We start from the raw sequence: 17,815 nt of genomic DNA, 5'->3' as shown, positions 1-17,815 counted from the left end.
ATGTTTAAAACTATATCTTAAAGACCAGATGTTCTGTAGTGAATGGAGCTCTTCATGTATTGGGAGTTAAATCTTTTAACAAGAACATAATCTTCCCCTATGGATCTAAGATTAGGGCACGCGTAAAGTTTAATTAATAAATTGTTCATATAGCTTGGAACTGTACCATTGAATATTGAGTTGTAGGCTAAAGTGATTGATAATATTTAAATATTTAAGACTCTATTCCAAAGACCATGCAGATGCTCTGTAGTGAATGGAGTTCTTCATGTATAGGGAGTTCACACTCTCAACAATAACATCATCTTCCCTTCTGGATCCAAGATTTGTGTACTCATGATGTCTATAATTAATAAATTGTTCATACAGCTCGGAACTGTACTATTGAATATCCAGTTGTTGGCTAATTTCATTAAGCTAAGTTTGTACATAGTAGATATTGTTTTCCAACCAGTCCGTTGTAAGACTTCCGATTCAGTGAGTCAAAAGGAAGATGAGCGCATCAGAATCCAGAGCAATTTAATGTAATTCACTCAAAGCCACGGAAAATGGTCCGTAAAAAGAGAGATAGGTTTTGCTTGTAGAGCTCTGGTTGAAAATGCAGTAAGAGGAAAGAACTTTTTCGAGACAACGTGGTCTGTCATATCTTTTCCGGTTGACAGTGTGTCAAAGAGTAAAACATAGATTTTCACTTAAAGCTCAAGTGTTTTAACTTGTTTGATCTCAGCCTGAACAGCTGAAGCTCGTGGAAAAGGTTATCACGTGGTTGCGTCTTGTGTCGGGAAAAAATCAAGCATATCATAAAAATACAAAAGATTTTTGATGCAAATTTCTGCAATCGATTTCCGTAACAAAGCATGCTTGTTTTTATCCAGACGCGAGCACGTGTTTTGTTGAAACTCCGCACTGGCTTACTCGAAAGTGGCTCATTCCCGGAGGATTAGTTGGATACACCAAAACGGCCGCTGTTCCATTGTTTAGGAACACCAACATGGCTGCCGTGATGTCACGTGAAAACATTCTATACCAGGTAATCATGGGCTCCCGCTGACACAGTGAGTTTGCATCACGTCTTCCGCCGGCAAACGTCAGGTTGAAATTTTGCGTTTCCTCAAAAATCGAAGACGCGTGTTTGATTGTAGGCATTACTTGGCTGTTGTCTACAAATACATGTTTCGAAAAACTTTTCAAAAGAGCGAGAAAAGTTAGAATAAACGATTTTGCGTGACAAGCATCAATCTGCCGTTTGCCGCGTTTTCAAGTGAACGCGATGCTAAATAGGAGCTTAAACACGTAACGCTTTTGAGCCACTGATGGTAACCGGAAGTGAGCTGTAGGCCATCCCGAGTTCCTGTCTGCCTCCTCTTCAAAGCGAGTCTAACCAGCGACGTGTCTTGGCCTGCGAAATGTTCACTTCCCTGAATTCTCCAATGCCAATTTGTAAGTTCAAATTGTTTTCAACTTGTAAATTCTCTTTCAATACTTTTTATCCTTCAACACGTTAAATAACTAAATGTTTGTAATAATTGTATTCTCCGTCGGCAACTTGCAAATCAATGAAAGCTGGATGTTTTACTTGAGGAGGCCTAATTTACAAAAGCTTAGTAGTTTCTTTTAGGCCATCTAACCACCAATATAATTTCAATAATTTTCTTTTCATCTTCTTTTTTTTGTTTGTTCATATTTGTATCTTAATTTCTTCTTTCTGTGGCAGAAATAAACAATAGTCAAAATTAACCCTCCGTGCCTGAAATCTAACAATTTTTTTTAACAGCGACAATGAGGTCACTAGTTCTTAATCACAAAAACAGAGTGTATAAATACGCTTTAGTTCCCATCCATACGTTTCCGGATACTTTCGAAAACCGAGACTTTTTCCTCTGTTTTTGCCACCCGTCCCCGAATACGGCGTTTTTGGTTACCGAAAATGAAGGATTTTGAGAACTCTCTCCACTAGACTTTCTGAAAACTGAAGTTTACCGTATTCCTGTGGATAGGTGAAAACGGCAGTTTCCAGTAAGATGACTTTCAAAGGCTCGTAATACCACAGAAAGCGCATGCGCGCGCATGCTCTCTAAGTGGAGGTTAGCGCTTTCAACTCGTTTCCGCGTATTTGTGCGGGTAAATACAATTCGAAAACGTTACGTGTGGACGCAGATTTTTTCATATGCGAACAATAAAAAATCAATGAATGAATGAATGAATGCATGTGTGATAGTCCTAATCCTATGGTTCCGTCTGATATATGATGGACAATTCACTGTATTATAGCAATTGTACCTCGGTAAGGAATACATTAGGCAGTTTAAGAGAGGAAAACCGGCAACGTCAACGAAAACGGCACTCCAAAATATCCAGGTGATCTGGTGACGTAATTCGGAGGACTGGGGAGAAAAATTTTAACGCCGTTTCCCACAACCGCGCGGCCTTATTTTCGAATTCAACACGGTAGAGGCGAGGTTTGATCTCGTCGGGTCTACTTGAATGTTCATTCAGTAACAGGAAATGTGATAGACACGGAATGATCTGTTGAGTTTTGGCGATGGAAATACTGCAGGGAGTTTGGAAACAACACATAAGGCCGCGCGCGGTTGTGCGATACGGCGTTAAAATTTTTCTTCCCAGTCCTCCAAATTACGTCACCAGACCACGAACGGTTTTAAAGTAAGGACAGTAAATGAATGCAGAAATTGACTTTATCAAACGAGTTGATAAAGGTCGAATAACCACCCTGAAAGATTTGGAAAGCTGACGTTTCGAGCGTTAGCCCTTCGTCGGAGGGAATAGAGGAATTGTGGTTGTTGTAGGTTTATATGTGTGCGGAGGAGCTTTGCTATTGGTAGAAATAGGGTGACGTGAATTTGTGAATAGATTAATGGAATGAGAGGCGTTCATTGATTCCGTGTGGATAGAGTGTGCCCAGTTGTACCCAACCAGTTACAGGATAGTTCTCCTGCATTCCCGTATTCTCAACGTGATGAAGATGAAATAATCGCGAAATAGTTACGTTAGCGATAAGTTATCCAGGTGATCTGGTGACGTAATTTGGAGGACTGAGAAGAAAAATTTTAACCCCGTATGCCACAACCGCGCGCAGCCTTATGTGTTGTTTTTAAACTCCTTGCAGTATTTCCATCGCCAAAACTCAACAGATCATTCCGTGTCTATCACATTTCCTGTTACTGAATGAATATTCAAGATGACCCGACGAGCTCTAACCTTGCCTCTACCGTGTTGAATTCGAAAATAAGGCCGCGCGCGGTTGTGGGAAACAATCAATTCTCGAACGTGCAATAGGCATTTCAGCTTTTTCCTCCCTTCTCCACCTCGCCTTGATTAGTGGTGAACGCTATTTGGCCATGAAGCACTCCTTCGCCTACCCGACCTTGGTCACTGATGCTCGTTTACTGGTAAATGAATGAATGAGTAAATGAATGGGTTTATTGTTGTCTGCACAAGTTGTCGTCAAAACCAAAAATTTGTCGCTTTGTGAAGTACGGCAAAGAAATGCACTGAAATGCGTGTCACGTGTGCAGCACGATTGTTTTTCCTTCCTTAACCAATGATATTCTTGCTTTGTGGTGTTGTCGTTGCTTAACTCGCTATTGAATAAACAAAAACAAAGGTTTACCCCGAGAAAGGTGCCAGGTGAAAAGAGAGTTTTGTCAAAAGACAGCTGAATAATCTGGTGAACGTCATTCAGAAGAGAAACCATGAATTCTACCAAAACAGGTCTGACCCAACCATGCCAGGTCAACGACTCAATGTTTCTGGTTTTCCTTTTCGAGAATCAGCAATACCGTTCTTCTACATACAAAGCAGGTATACTCGTCAATACAATCATTCTTCTCGTAGCCTTTCCGTTCACCATCGCTCTGAACGCGCTGGTGATAGTCGCGGTGAAGGTCAAACCACGACTGAGAGAGCACAAGTCAAACATTCTTCTCGCTTTACTGGTCTTGACAGATTTCATGGTTGGTGCCTTTGTCCAACCCACCTACATCGTGGTGTTGGTAAAAGGACTTCTTGACCATCCACGTCCATATCGTGTGGTGCCAATTCTTGAACTTGCAATAGGCATTTCAGCCTTTTCGTCCCTTCTCCACCTCGCCTTGATTAGTGGTGAACGCTATTTGGCCATGAAGCACTCCTTCGCTTACCTGACCTTGGTCACTGATGCTCGTTTACTGGTTGCGTCCGCCTTGGCCTGGATTTTCGACATAATCCTTCACGGCACTGTATTTGTTTTTGGCAAAGCAGTATCGGTGCGTGTCGCAAATGCTCTAGTGTTTACCACTACCGCTTTCATTGCTTTCTGTCGTGAAACCCGAAGACTCGAACATCAAATGGCAGCTCAGCAAGTTACGGAAGAGGCAAGGAAACAATTTCAAAGAAATAAAAAGGCGCTAAAGCTGACGAGCATCATAATACTGCTGATTGTCATGTGTTACTTACCTTTCGGCGCTGTAACGGTTACTTTCGCTTCAACGATGCAACATTATCAAACATCTCTCCTCTCAATATTTGTCGCTTCTGCCACGTCGATCCTACTCATGAACTCATTATTCAATCCGATTCTTTATTCGGTGAGGATCAGGGAGCTTCGAGTGGCAATGATCGAATTAATATTCAGAACAACGCAAGTTGCTGAAACAGAAGAAATTGAGAAGGGATTGTTCGGAGCTCGAAGAGCTGCGAGTAAAATCCACCCAAGCCACACGGAAAACACCGAAGACGTCGCCTAATGTCTGTCATCTGACTAACCTAGCTGGTGTGTTAAAGAGATAGTCAAGGTCGTAAAACCAAAACTGAAGTTTGACCCATGACAGAGAATCAAATGAGAACATCCGTCAGAATTTAGAGCAATTTTAATGTAATTTACTCAAAGCCACGGAAAATGTCGGTGAAAAGAGTAATAGGTTTTGCTTCTCTCTGGTTGAAAATGTAGCTAGGGAAACAATTTTTTCGAGACAACGCGGTTTTTGTATATCTTTTTTGCGGCTGACAACGAGTCAAAGAGTATAACAAAGATTTTCATTTTCAGCTCAAAAGTGCAAAGCCTTTTGATTCCATGGAGTGATTGGTACGTAAATTCTCCTAACAATCTCAATGAAAGGTCAGTGAAACAGGTATTGAGACTAAAGAACATTGTCAGCTTAGTACGTGTGATCTTGATATAACACCAAATTCTCATGACTAGTCAAGAAAGAAAGCCATGGTACTAGTTAGGTGAAAATGATGAACGTTTCGATTAAGGGAATGAAAGGTTACCGGTAAATTGCCTATTTGCAGCCTGAACGTTCTCGTGAAAAATGTTATTACGAAAAGGAGAGAACACTTAACGGATAAAATGCAGCGTTTAAAGTCTTCTCAGTGTTTCTTTTTTGCACTGAATTTAAAAGACTCCTTTGTGTCCCCATTTCCATCATTTCCTAAGAACGAGCTTCCTTATTCCATTCTTAAAGAGCACAAAGCATGTGTGGGATGCTTAGACTATACAGAGGCGTGAGAAATTATCCATTTTCTATCATCTCATTTTCCATTTAGACGACTAATGAACATTTCACTTTACTTGAGGTTTATTCTGATTCTATTCTCGCGAGTAAGAGATTAAAGAAATGAACCCTTAATCCGAGCTGGAAATGGAGGATGGAGATTAAATTTCAAATAGATGTCAATTGAAAACCGGGTTTAAAAAAAAGAAAAGAAAACTTGAGTTGATATCGCACACGTGCACGAAACTGAGAAGGCCATGAAATCTTCAACGCAAGCGCCCAAGAATGCGAGAAGTGCAAAATAAAAAAGGACATGATCGACAAAAGTGTGGAGCGAGCAAGTGGTAACACTAAACAAGAAATCCAAGAAGGAGCCATAATGTAATATTTAGCGACACCTTTTGACGTCACCTTGTGGATACAAACATTTTGCGTATTTTTAGTAAATCTTACTATTCTCTGTTTGATGCTGTTAAAGTGAAGTTTTTAGTATATTTTTATCATTATTTATACGTTTTATGATTGTAAATATCATTTCTAGCATTTTAGTAGATTTTATACTGTAAATTAAAGATTGTTTAAGAATTTGTTAATTAAGTTATTATTATTATCATTATTATTATTTTTTAAAAATTGCACCGTAACCAGGATGAGACATGTTATGAATCTGAAAGACGTTCTCTGGTTAAAAATTGGTTAAAAATTATAAGCTTTCGGCTATCTATCTATAGCCTTTAACGAATGAAATATAAGAAGCACGAATTAAAATATATACGAAAAGGGGTGTAAAAATTCGATGCGGGTGAGAACTAAAATATGAATAAGAATGATCTAGAAAAAATTACAATAAAATAGAGTATTGTCTCGGTAACGGTTTAGAATTATTGTCCGCGTTAACAGTTTTAGCGGTATGCCAGGATTCCAAGGTTTTTCTAACACGGTAGTTGCCTTTGTCAATCACGCATGCATTATTAAAGTCAATAGAGTGGTCATTCTTCCATGCATGGCTGGCAATGTTTGACCCTTTCGCGAAATTTTTTAGGTTTCTTTGATGTTCTTTTTTTCCGCGTTAAAAAGCATCTTCCAGTTTCGCCAATGTAACTCCACGGACAGTCCGAGCACGGAATTTTGTAAACAACATTGCATTGTTGGTCCAAGGGCTGTCTTGTTTTTGGGGATGGGAATTCTTGCTGAAGGGTTTTAAGAGGTTTGGTGACGACTCGAATTTCATGTTTGCGTAATAATCTCATGAGGGGCTCTGTCAAGCCGCTAATATATGGAAGGCACGCAAATCCATGGGGTGTATTCTGTGGGTCAACCCAACTAAAGAACATTGCTACCAATTCTTCTGGTGATGGTACAGTTGGTGATGGTGGCTTCTTTCTATTTTTGGAAATATAAGAGATGACTGAGGACGGGTAGCCATTGGCTTTTAGTGCATCTGTGACATAGTTGGTCTCGCGTGATTTTCCTTCGTTAGTGCTTGGGAGATTAGACGCACGGAATAACAAGGTAGAGGCCGTGCTGATTTTGTGTTTTCTCTCATGATGTGAGGAGAAGTCTAAATATCTATCAGTGTGGGTTGGTTTTCGATAAACGTCAATGACAGCAACACCATTTTTTCTTGACACTAAGGTGTCAAGGAAGGCAATTTGTCCATTGTTCTCTTCTTCAATGGTAAATGTGATCTTAGGGTCGACAGCGTTTAAGGTGTCGTGGAAGGAATGGACAGCAGCTTTCTTGATGACAACAAAGCTGTCGTCAACGTATCGTTTCCAAATCCTTGGCGGAACAGTGGCGGAGCTGATGGCTGACTCTTCTATCACTTCCATACAGAGGTTAGCGACGATAGGGCTAACAGGGCTGCCCATGGCACAACCATGAATCTGCTTGTATGTGCGATTATTGTAGACAAAATAGTTGTTTGAAAGAGTGAAGTCAAGGAGAGAGATGATGTCGTCGGTAGAGAGGTTTGTTCTGGTCTGTAGTGTGTTGTCACAGTTCAGTTTATTGCGGATATAATCGCAAGCTTTATTCACTGGGATAGCTGTGAAAAGGGACACCACGTCAAATGACACCATGACTTCGTCGTCCAAGATTTCGATGTTAGCTACTTGTTTCGCGAACTGGGAGGAGTTGAGGACAGAATAACCATTAAGGTTCTGTATCGGAGAAAGGATATCTGATAGAAACTTGGATGTGTTATAAAGGGCGGAGCCGATACATGAAACGATTGGTCGATTTCATGTATCGGCTCCGCCCTTTATAACACATCCAAGTTTCTATCAGATATCCTTTCTCCGATACAGAACCTTAATGGTTATTCTGTCCTCAACTCCTCCCAGTTCGCGAAACAAGTAGCTAACATCGAAATCTTGGACGACGAAGTCATGGTGTCATTTGACGTGGTGTCCCTTTTCACAGCTATCCCAGTGAATAAAGCTTGCGATTATATCCGCAATAAACTGAACTGTGACAACACACTACAGACCAGAACAAACCTCTCTACCGACGACATCATCTCTCTCCTTGACTTCACTCTTTCAAACAACTATTTTGTCTACAATAATCGCACATACAAGCAGATTCATGGTTGTGCCATGGGCAGCCCTGTTAGCCCTATCGTCGCTAACCTCTGTATGGAAGTGATAGAAGAGTCAGCCATCAGCTCCGCCACTGTTCCGCCAAGGATTTGGAAACGATACGTTGACGACAGCTTTGTTGTCATCAAGAAAGCTGCTGTCCATTCCTTCCACGACACCTTAAACGCTGTCGACCCTAAGATCACATTTACCATTGAAGAAGAGAACAATGGACAAATTGCCTTCCTTGACACCTTAGTGTCAAGAAAAAATGGTGTTGCTGTCATTGACGTTTATCGAAAACCAACCCACACTGATAGATATTTAGACTTCTCCTCACATCATGAGAGAAAACACAAAATCAGCACGGCCTCTACCTTGTTATTCCGTGCGTCTAATCTCCCAAGCACTAACGAAGGAAAATCACGCGAGACCAACTATGTCACAGATGCACTAAAAGCCAATGGCTACCCGTCCTCAGTCATCTCTTATATTTCCAAAAATAGAAAGAAGCCACCATCACCAACTGTACCATCACCAGAAGAATTGGTAGCAATGTTCTTTAGTTGGGTTGACCCACAGAATACACCCCATGGATTTGCGTGCCTCCCATATATTAGCGGCTTGACAGAGCCCCTCATGAGATTATTACGCAAACATGAAATTCGAGTCGTCACCAAACCTCTTAAAACCCTTCAGCAAGAATTCCCATCCCCAAAAACAAGACAGCCCTTGGACCAACAATGCAATGTTGTTTACAAAATTCCGTGCTCGGACTGTCCGTGGAGTTACATTGGCGAAACTGGAAGATGCTTTTTAACGCGGAAAAAAGAACATCAAAGAAACCTAAAAAATTTCGCGAAAGGGTCAAACATTGCCAGCCATGCATGGAAGAATGACCACTCTATTGACTTTAATAATGCATGCGTGATTGACAAAGGCAACTACCGTGTTAGAAAAACCTTGGAATCCTGGCATACCGCTAAAACTGTTAACGCGGACAATAATTCTAAACCGTTACCGAGACAATACTCTATTTTATTGTAATTTTTTCTAGATCATTCTTATTCATATTTTAGTTCTCACCCGCATCGAATTTTTACACCCCTTTTCGTATATATTTTAATTCGTGCTTCTTATATTTCATTCGTTAAAGGCTATAGATAGATAGCCGAAAGCTTATAATTTTTAACCAATTTTTAACCAGAGAACGTCTTTCAGATTCATAACATGTCTCATCCTGGTTACGGTGCAATTTTTAAACGTATTCGCCAAGTGGCTGGGTCGGAAGCCCTAAAATTAGCGCGGACTATGGAAAAAACAACTTACAAACTCGAAGCTCACCATCGCCATCTTCAATTTACGCACAAAGCATTGGAAAACCATTGGACTCCGAAGTCTTTGAGATTTAAACCACCTGGCAACCATCCGATGTTCAAAAACATTATGGAACGGGCCAGCAAACATTGTATGCGAGCACGAATCTCTATTTGTCACAACAGAATCCGAGTTTTGAAAAGAACGCTCGAAGAATCCAAACAGCAATTATCGACCTTAGTCACCGATGACATCTCTTCCACGCTTCTACAATATTTGATTAAGAGATCGCAATCAGTCCGCAACAACATTGAAGCGAGACACGAGAACAAGTTTACAAATTTAAGGATGGAAGCAAAAAATGACAGCTCTAATACGATCGACAGAAAGAACTGGGTGATCAATTTATCACACAAACCTCTCTCTACGGCAGAACGTTCTCTACTTGAGAAAGGCCCCAAGTTCGCCCCAACACCACGAAACATCCCTGTTAAAGACATTGTCTCTGAGGTTGAAGCCGCCATTTCCCGCCTCCCCGATGACTCGAAGGACGCCATACGAACCGCTACGGCTTCTTTACTCCATAGAGCTCGAATTCCACCACATAAAAATATCACGAAAGCTGAACAAAAAGCTCTAAAGGACTTAAAAAATGATCCTGAACGTGTGATAACAAAAGCTGACAAAGGGAACTGTTTCGTTGTTTTAGACAGATCCGACTATGACACCAAGATGGAAGCTCTACTTAGTGACCCGGACACTTATCAACAAGTCTACAAGTCGCCATCCACCAAAATTGAAAGAGAACTGAACAGCAAGCTCCTCGCTCTAAAAAGAGAAAATAAGATTGACGAAGCTACTTATCGCAAACTTCATTCCACAGATGGTTCTCTACCTGCCATTCGTGGCTCTATTAAACACCATAAACCTGGCTGCCCTCTTCGACCAATCGTTTCATGTATCGGCTCCGCCCTTTATAACACATCCAAGTTTCTATCAGATATCCTTTCTCCGATACAGAACCTTAATGGTTATTCTGTCCTCAACTCCTCCCAGTTCGCGAAACAAGTAGCTAACATCGAAATCTTGGACGACGAAGTCATGGTGTCATTTGACGTGGTGTCCCTTTTCACAGCTATCCCAGTGAATAAAGCTTGCGATTATATCCGCAATAAACTGAACTGTGACAACACACTACAGACCAGAACAAACCTCTCTACCGACGACATCATCTCTCTCCTTGACTTCACTCTTTCAAACAACTATTTTGTCTACAATAATCGCACATACAAGCAGATTCATGGTTGTGCCATGGGCAGCCCTGTTAGCCCTATCGTCGCTAACCTCTGTATGGAAGTGATAGAAGAGTCAGCCATCAGCTCCGCCACTGTTCCGCCAAGGATTTGGAAACGATACGTTGACGACAGCTTTGTTGTCATCAAGAAAGCTGCTGTCCATTCCTTCCACGACACCTTAAACGCTGTCGACCCTAAGATCACATTTACCATTGAAGAAGAGAACAATGGACAAATTGCCTTCCTTGACACCTTAGTGTCAAGAAAAAATGGTGCTGCTGTCATTGACGTTTATCGAAAACCAACCCACACTGATAGATATTTAGACTTCTCCTCACATCATGAGAGAAAACACAAAATCAGCACGGCCTCTACCTTGTTATTCCGTGCGTCTAATCTCCCAAGCACTAACGAAGGAAAATCACGCGAGACCAACTATGTCACAGATGCACTAAAAGCCAATGGCTACCCGTCCTCAGTCATCTCTTATATTTCCAAAAATAGAAAGAAGCCACCATCACCAACTGTACCATCACCAGAAGAATTGGTAGCAATGTTCTTTAGTTGGGTTGACCCACAGAATACACCCCATGGATTTGCGTGCCTTCCATATATTAGCGGCTTGACAGAGCCCCTCATGAGATTATTACGCAAACATGAAATTCGAGTCGTCACCAAACCTCTTAAAACCCTTCAGCAAGAATTCCCATCCCCAAAAACAAGACAGCCCTTGGACCAACAATGCAATGTTGTTTACAAAATTCCGTGCTCGGACTGTCCGTGGAGTTACATTGGCGAAACTGGAAGATGCTTTTTAACGCGGAAAAAAGAACATCAAAGAAACCTAAAAAATTTCGCGAAAGGGTCAAACATTGCCAGCCATGCATGGAAGAATGACCACTCTATTGACTTTAATAATGCATGCGTGATTGACAAAGGCAACTACCGTGTTAGAAAAACCTTGGAATCCTGGCATACCGCTAAAACTGTTAACGCGGACAATAATTCTAAACCGTTACCGAGACAATACTCTATTTTATTGTAATTTTTTCTAGATCATTCTTATTCATATTTTAGTTCTCACCCGCATCGAATTTTTACACCCCTTTTCGTATATATTTTAATTCGTGCTTCTTATATTTCATTCGTTAAAGGCTATAGATAGATAGCCGAAAGCTTATAATTTTTAACCAATTTTTAACCAGAGAACGTCTTTCAGATTCATAAATTATTATTATTATTATTATTATTATTATTATTATTATTATTATTATCATCATCATTATCATGGTTTTATGACAAGCACCAACGTGAAATTCGATGTTTCAAGTTTCACTAAATCTCCATCTCTTTCAATAGCGACAATACAGTCACTAATTCGCAATCACAAAAACTGTGTACAAATGTACTTAAACCCCGTCTATACGTATCCGTATATTTTCGAAAACGGCGACTCCCCCACCCCTTTTGCCTCCCGTCTATACGTATACGACGTTTTCGGTCATCGTAAAAAAATGGTTTTTGAAAACGCTCTCAAGTAGATTTTTGAAAACGGACGTTTACCGTATTGCTGCGGACGAGTGAAAACGGCAGTTTTGAGTACCAAAGGCTCGTGATACCATAGAGAGTGCATGCGCGCATGATCTCTAAGGGGAAGTTAGCGTTTTCAAATCGTTTTCGCGTATTCCTGCAGGTAAATACAGTTCGAAAACGTTACGTGTGGATGCAGATTTTTTCAAATACGGAGAACAAAATCTCCGTTTCGAAAATACCTGGATACGTGCAAAAAAGTATAATTTTATCGTGAATACATTGACCCTAATGTCCCATTTTTTTCCAAAGACATTTCGTAGAACTTCTGGCTTCATTAACTAAGGACCTGTCCACACGTATTCGGATGTTCTAGAAAAAAGCAATTTTGTTGCCTATTTAACAATTATTCCATGAGCGCGCGTTAGATATGAGATGATAGATGGCCAACGGTATAATCATCTCATATCCAGCAAGCGCGAGTGGAATAATTGTTTTATTAAAAACGCACCCAATATATAGAAAACTAGACTACAATAAAAATAAAAAGGCCCAAAAAATCACGCATATGCTTGCCGTGTTTGTAGATCATGGTATAATGGATCATAACCCATGATGGCTTAGCCAATCAAAACACTCGAAATGCATTATCCAATGATCCAGTTTTTAATAATTAACAATTATTCCATGAGCGCGCGTTGGATATGAGATGGTAAATAGCCAACGAGGCGCGTAGCGCCGAGTTGGCTATAACCACTCTCATATCCAACAAGCGCGAATGGAATAATTGTTTTATTAAATTCCTTAAACTCCAAAAGTTTAGAAGTACGAAATACGAGCGAAAAAAGCGAGAAAATCCTAGCGAAATCGAAAAAAGTTGATGAAGATGCGATGTTGTGTAATACCTCGTGGTCAGACAGACGCAGGCTCATCACAAAAACATTTCTTACGTTTTCGCGTATCTCTAAGCTTCGAAAGTGATCTAAACTTTCCACCAAAACGTTTTTCTTTTGCTTTATACCGAAAGAAATTTCGCTTTCTGGCGTAAACGTTTTTAGTTTAGCAACGCTAAGCGCAATCATTTACCATATAAGGTCAAACTAGGGTATATGAGCTGATAACCGAGATTGAGTGAACCAATCAGAGCACGAGAATTGCATTATCCGAGGTTGAGAATTTAATAATAAATGATATTGTTTGATAGCCTTTTTGTTGGCGTCACTACCGCGTATATTTTAAAGTCTTTCAACAACGCATGAATGCACGTGTGATAGTCCAAATCTCATGTTTTCTTCAGATATATGATGGACAATTCACTGTATTATAATTGTATTACGGTATGGAACACATTAAGGACTTTAACTAAGCAAGGACAACGGTAATGTCGACGAAAGCGTCACTCCAAAATATAAGCTTAGCGCCAACGTTAGAATTTAGCGATTATTTAATCTTCTTCACGTTCAGAACAGGGGCGTACGGGAGAGCTATCCTGAAACTGGTTGGGTACGAACGGTTTTAAAATAAGGTCAGTAAATGAATGGATTATTATTGTCTGCACAAGTTGTCGTCAAAACCTAAAATTTGTCGCTTTGTGAAGTACGGCAAAGAAATGCACTGAAATTCGTGTCAAACGAGCAGCACAATTATTTTTCCTTCCTTAACCAATGATATTCTTGCTTTGTGACGTTGTCGTTGCTTAACCCCTTACTGAATAAACAAAAACAAAGGCTGAGCTCGACACAGGTGCCAGGTGAAGAGAGAGTTTTGTCATAAGACAACTGTATCCCCTGGTAAATGTCATTTAGAAGAGAAGCCATGAATTTTACCACAACAGGTCTGAGCCAAGCATGCCACGTCAACTCAACTTTTCTCGTTCAGTTCGTTCTCGACAATCAGCAATACCGGTCTTCTATATACAAGGCAGGCATAATCGTCAATACAATCATTCTTATCATAGCCTTTCCGTTCACCATCGTTCTGAACGCGCTGGTGATGGTCGCGGTGAAGGTCAAACCACGACTGAGAGTACACAAGTCAAACGTACTTCTCGCTTTACTGGCCTCAACTGATTTCATGGTTGGTGCCTTTGTCCAACCCACCTACATCGTGGTGCTGGTAAAAGGACTACTTGACCATCCACGTCCATATTGTGTGGTGCCAATTCTTGAACTGGCAATAGGAAATTTATCTTTTTCCTCCCTTCTCCACCTCGCCTTGATTAGTGGTGAACGCTATTTGGCCATGAAGCACCCCTTCGCTTACCCGACCTTAGTCACTGATACTCGGTTACTGGTTTCGTCCGCCTTGGCCTGGATTCTCGACATAATCCTTCACGGCACTCCATTTGTTTTTGGCAAAGCAGTAACGGTGCGTGTCGTAAATGCTCTAGTGTTTACCACTAGCGCTTGCATTGCTTTCTGTCACGTCACCGTTTACCGTGAAACCCGAAGACTCGAACATCAAATGGCAGCTCAGCAAGTTACGGAAGAGGCAAGGAAACAATTTCAAAGAAATAAAAAGGCGCTAAAGCTGACGAGCATCATAATACTGCTGATTGTCATGTGTTACTTACCTTTCGGCGCTGTAACGGTTACTTTCGCTTCAACGATGCAACATTATCAAACATCTCTCCTCTCAATGTTTGTCGCTTCTGCCACGTCGATCCTACTCATGAACTCATTATTCAATCCGATTCTTTATTCGGTGAGGATCAGGCAGCTTCGAGTCGCAATGATCGAACTAATATTGAGAACAACGCAAGCTGCTGAAGCAGAAGAAATTGAGAAGCGATTGTTCGGAGCTCGAGGAGCTGCGAATAGAATCCACCAAAGCTAAACGGAAAACACGGACGGCGTCGCCTATCGCCTGTTATCTGACTAATCTAGCTGATGTATTAAAGAAGTACGGAATGCCGTGAAATTAAAACTGAACTTTGACCCATGACAGACAAGTAGTAGTAGTAGTAGTAGTAGTAGTAGTAGTAGTAGTAGTAGTAGTAGTAGTAAACATTTACTGTTTAAAAACGATAAATAATTTGAGCTGTACAGCTTATGGGGTCGTGTATAACAAACAATAATGAATATGAAGCATAAACATATATACACTAAATTGAATACTAACTTAAAGTATACATAACAAACAATATACTTGGGTTTGCACTGGCTCGTAGTGCGGTTAAATTTTAAACTAAGAAATACATCTCATTTTAAAAGAAGGTTGTTAAAACTTCTTAAACTAGTTCACAAGATGTAAATGTTTAAGACTCTATTCCAAAGAACAGATGCTGTGTTGTGAATGGAGTTCTTTATGTACAGGGAGTTTAATCTTTCAACAATAACATTATCTTTCCCTCTGGATCTACCATTTGTGTACTAGCGATGTCTAATTGATAAATTTTTCATACAGCCTGGAACTCTACTATTGAATATTTTGTAGGCTAATTTCATTAAGCTAAGTTTGTACATAGTAAATACTGGTTTTCAACCAGGCCTTTTTAAGACTTCCGATCCAGTGAGGTCAAAAGGAAGACGAGCGCATCAGAATTCAGAGCAATTTAATGTAATTCACTCAAAGCCACAGAAAATGATCGGTGAAAAGAGGAATAGGTTTTGCTTGTAGAGCTCTGGTTGAAAATGAAGCAAGATGAAAGAACTTTTTCGAGACAACGCCGTCTTTCATATCTTTTCCGGTAGACAGTGCGTCAAAGAGTAAAACAAAGATATTCACTATACGCTCAAGTGTGTTAACTTGTTTGAAGTCAGCCTTAACAGCTGAAGCTCGTGAAAAAGGTTCAGTATTGCGAAAGGAGAGAACGCTTAACCTTATGTGCACTTAACTCAGAAATAAAACATTTTTTGTGTTCCGATTCTCATCATTTCGTAGGAACGAGCTTCCTTATTCCATTCTTAAAAAGCATAAAGCAGGAGTGAGATCTTTAGAGTAATGAGAAGCGAAAGAAATTGTCCATTTTCTATCATCTCAGGTTCCCTTTGGACGACTAATGAACATCTCACTTGATTGAGGAATTTTCTAATTCAATTCTCACGAATAAGAGATTAAAAGAAATAAAATGAACCCTTCATCCCAGCTGGAAATGGAGGATTAAGCTCAAATTTAAAATATATGACAATTGAAAACTGAGGAAAAAAACGAAAAAAATGAGTTGATATCACACACGAAACTTAAAAGGTCATAAAATTTAAAACAAAAGCGCCCAAGAATGCGAGAAGTGCAAAATAAAACAGGACAAGATCAAAAAAAGTGTGGAACGAGCACGTGGTGACACTGAACAAGAAATACAACATGAATAAAAAGTGTAAGAACCGAGGAAATTTGAAAAAAGAATGCGAAGGATACAAAGAGAACGAAACAAAGCGACCTTGAGCAACGACAGAAAGTTGGCACGCTCAACGAGGAAATTTCAAGTAAAACCTACAGCAGCTTGAAGCCGTAAAAGCAACTACTATAAAATCACGAACAAGAAATTGTCAACAAGCCACGGAAAATGATCGGTGAAAAGAGGGATAGGTTTTGCTTGTAGAGCTCTTGTTGAAAGTGCAGGAAGAGTAATGAACTTTTTCGAGAAAACGCGGTCTTTCATACCTTTTCCGGCTGACAGTGCGTCAAAGAGTAAAACAAAGATTTTCACTATAAGCTCAAGTGTGTTAACTTCTTTGAACTCAGCCTGAACAGCTGAAGCTCGTGAAAAAGGTTATAACGAAAAGGAGAGAACACTTAACCTCCTGTGCGCTTAACTCAGTAATAAAACATTTTTTGTGTAACCATTCCCATCATTTCTTAGGAACAAGCTTCCTTATTCCATTCTCAAAAAGCATAAAGCACGTGTGGGATCTTTTAGAGTATCCAGAAGCGAAATAAATTATCCAATTTCTATCACCTCATTTTCCCTTTGGAGGACTAGTGAACATTCTAGATTCAAGATTCAAGATTTATTATTATGCACTATTTCAGAAAATACATGATGGACATATAGCAATTAAAAGAAAGAAGGAAGAAGACTGATTATACATGAGTGAGAAAAAGTGGAAAAGTCGGTAGTGGCCATAGTATAGTTGCAAATGCTCTCGAGATGGCCAGTACCACAGCAATTAGATGAAGGGAAAAAAATATACATATATATATATGTATAGAAGTGAACTGGCAAAATAGATAGTACAAATAAAAATAAAATTAATAGTAATAAATTAACAAATTGTCAAATTTACATAAATATACAATATTATTTACATCAATGAGTTACATTTAAGGAGTCTTACATTAAGTTTAAAAAAATAATAATTAAGAAGGAAGGAAGGGAATATAATTATCATCTTTGGCTATCAGGGAGGTAGGGCTAAAACTGTTTAATAAATAAAGGAAAAAGGTAAAGTTTTAATATTATGTGGTATAATTCCCCAAATTATTAAGGGTCCTAAATTCTCACGAAAAAGAGATTAAAAAAAATAAAATGAACCCTAAATCCCAGCTTAAAATGGAGGATTAAGCTTAAATTTAAAATATATGACAATTGAAAACAAAGTAAAAAACGAAAACATGAGTTGATATGGCACACGAAACTGAGAAGGCCATAAAATTT

General features: G+C 39.7%; 2 protein-coding genes across 3 annotated transcripts in view; one reads left to right on the top strand and one right to left on the bottom strand.

Annotated features, from left to right (window-relative positions):
- The window catches only part of LOC137978622 (tetratricopeptide repeat protein 7B-like), a 147,155-nt gene that overhangs the window by 86,543 nt on the left and 42,797 nt on the right, over positions 1-17,815 (bottom strand). The gene's annotated exons all lie outside the window — the stretch shown is intronic.
- LOC137979881 (adenosine receptor A1-like) lies at positions 3,714-4,745 on the top strand. Its single transcript, XM_068827196.1, has one exon. The coding sequence runs from the start codon at positions 3,714-3,716 to the stop codon at positions 4,743-4,745; it is 1,032 nt and encodes a 343-aa protein (XP_068683297.1).

The sequence above is a fragment of the Montipora foliosa genome, chromosome 12 (genome assembly GCF_036669935.1).
Source record: "Montipora foliosa isolate CH-2021 chromosome 12, ASM3666993v2, whole genome shotgun sequence".
In the NCBI taxonomy this organism is placed as follows: Eukaryota; Metazoa; Cnidaria; class Anthozoa; order Scleractinia; family Acroporidae; genus Montipora; species Montipora foliosa.
Note: the sequence above shows the minus strand (reverse complement) of the source record. Positions and strands in the feature narration are given on the sequence as shown.

Excerpts from the sequence above, each read along its gene's own strand:
- LOC137979881 (XM_068827196.1), top strand. The coding sequence starts at position 3,714 with ATGAATTCTACCAAAACAGGTCTGACCCAACCATGCCAGGTCAACGAC.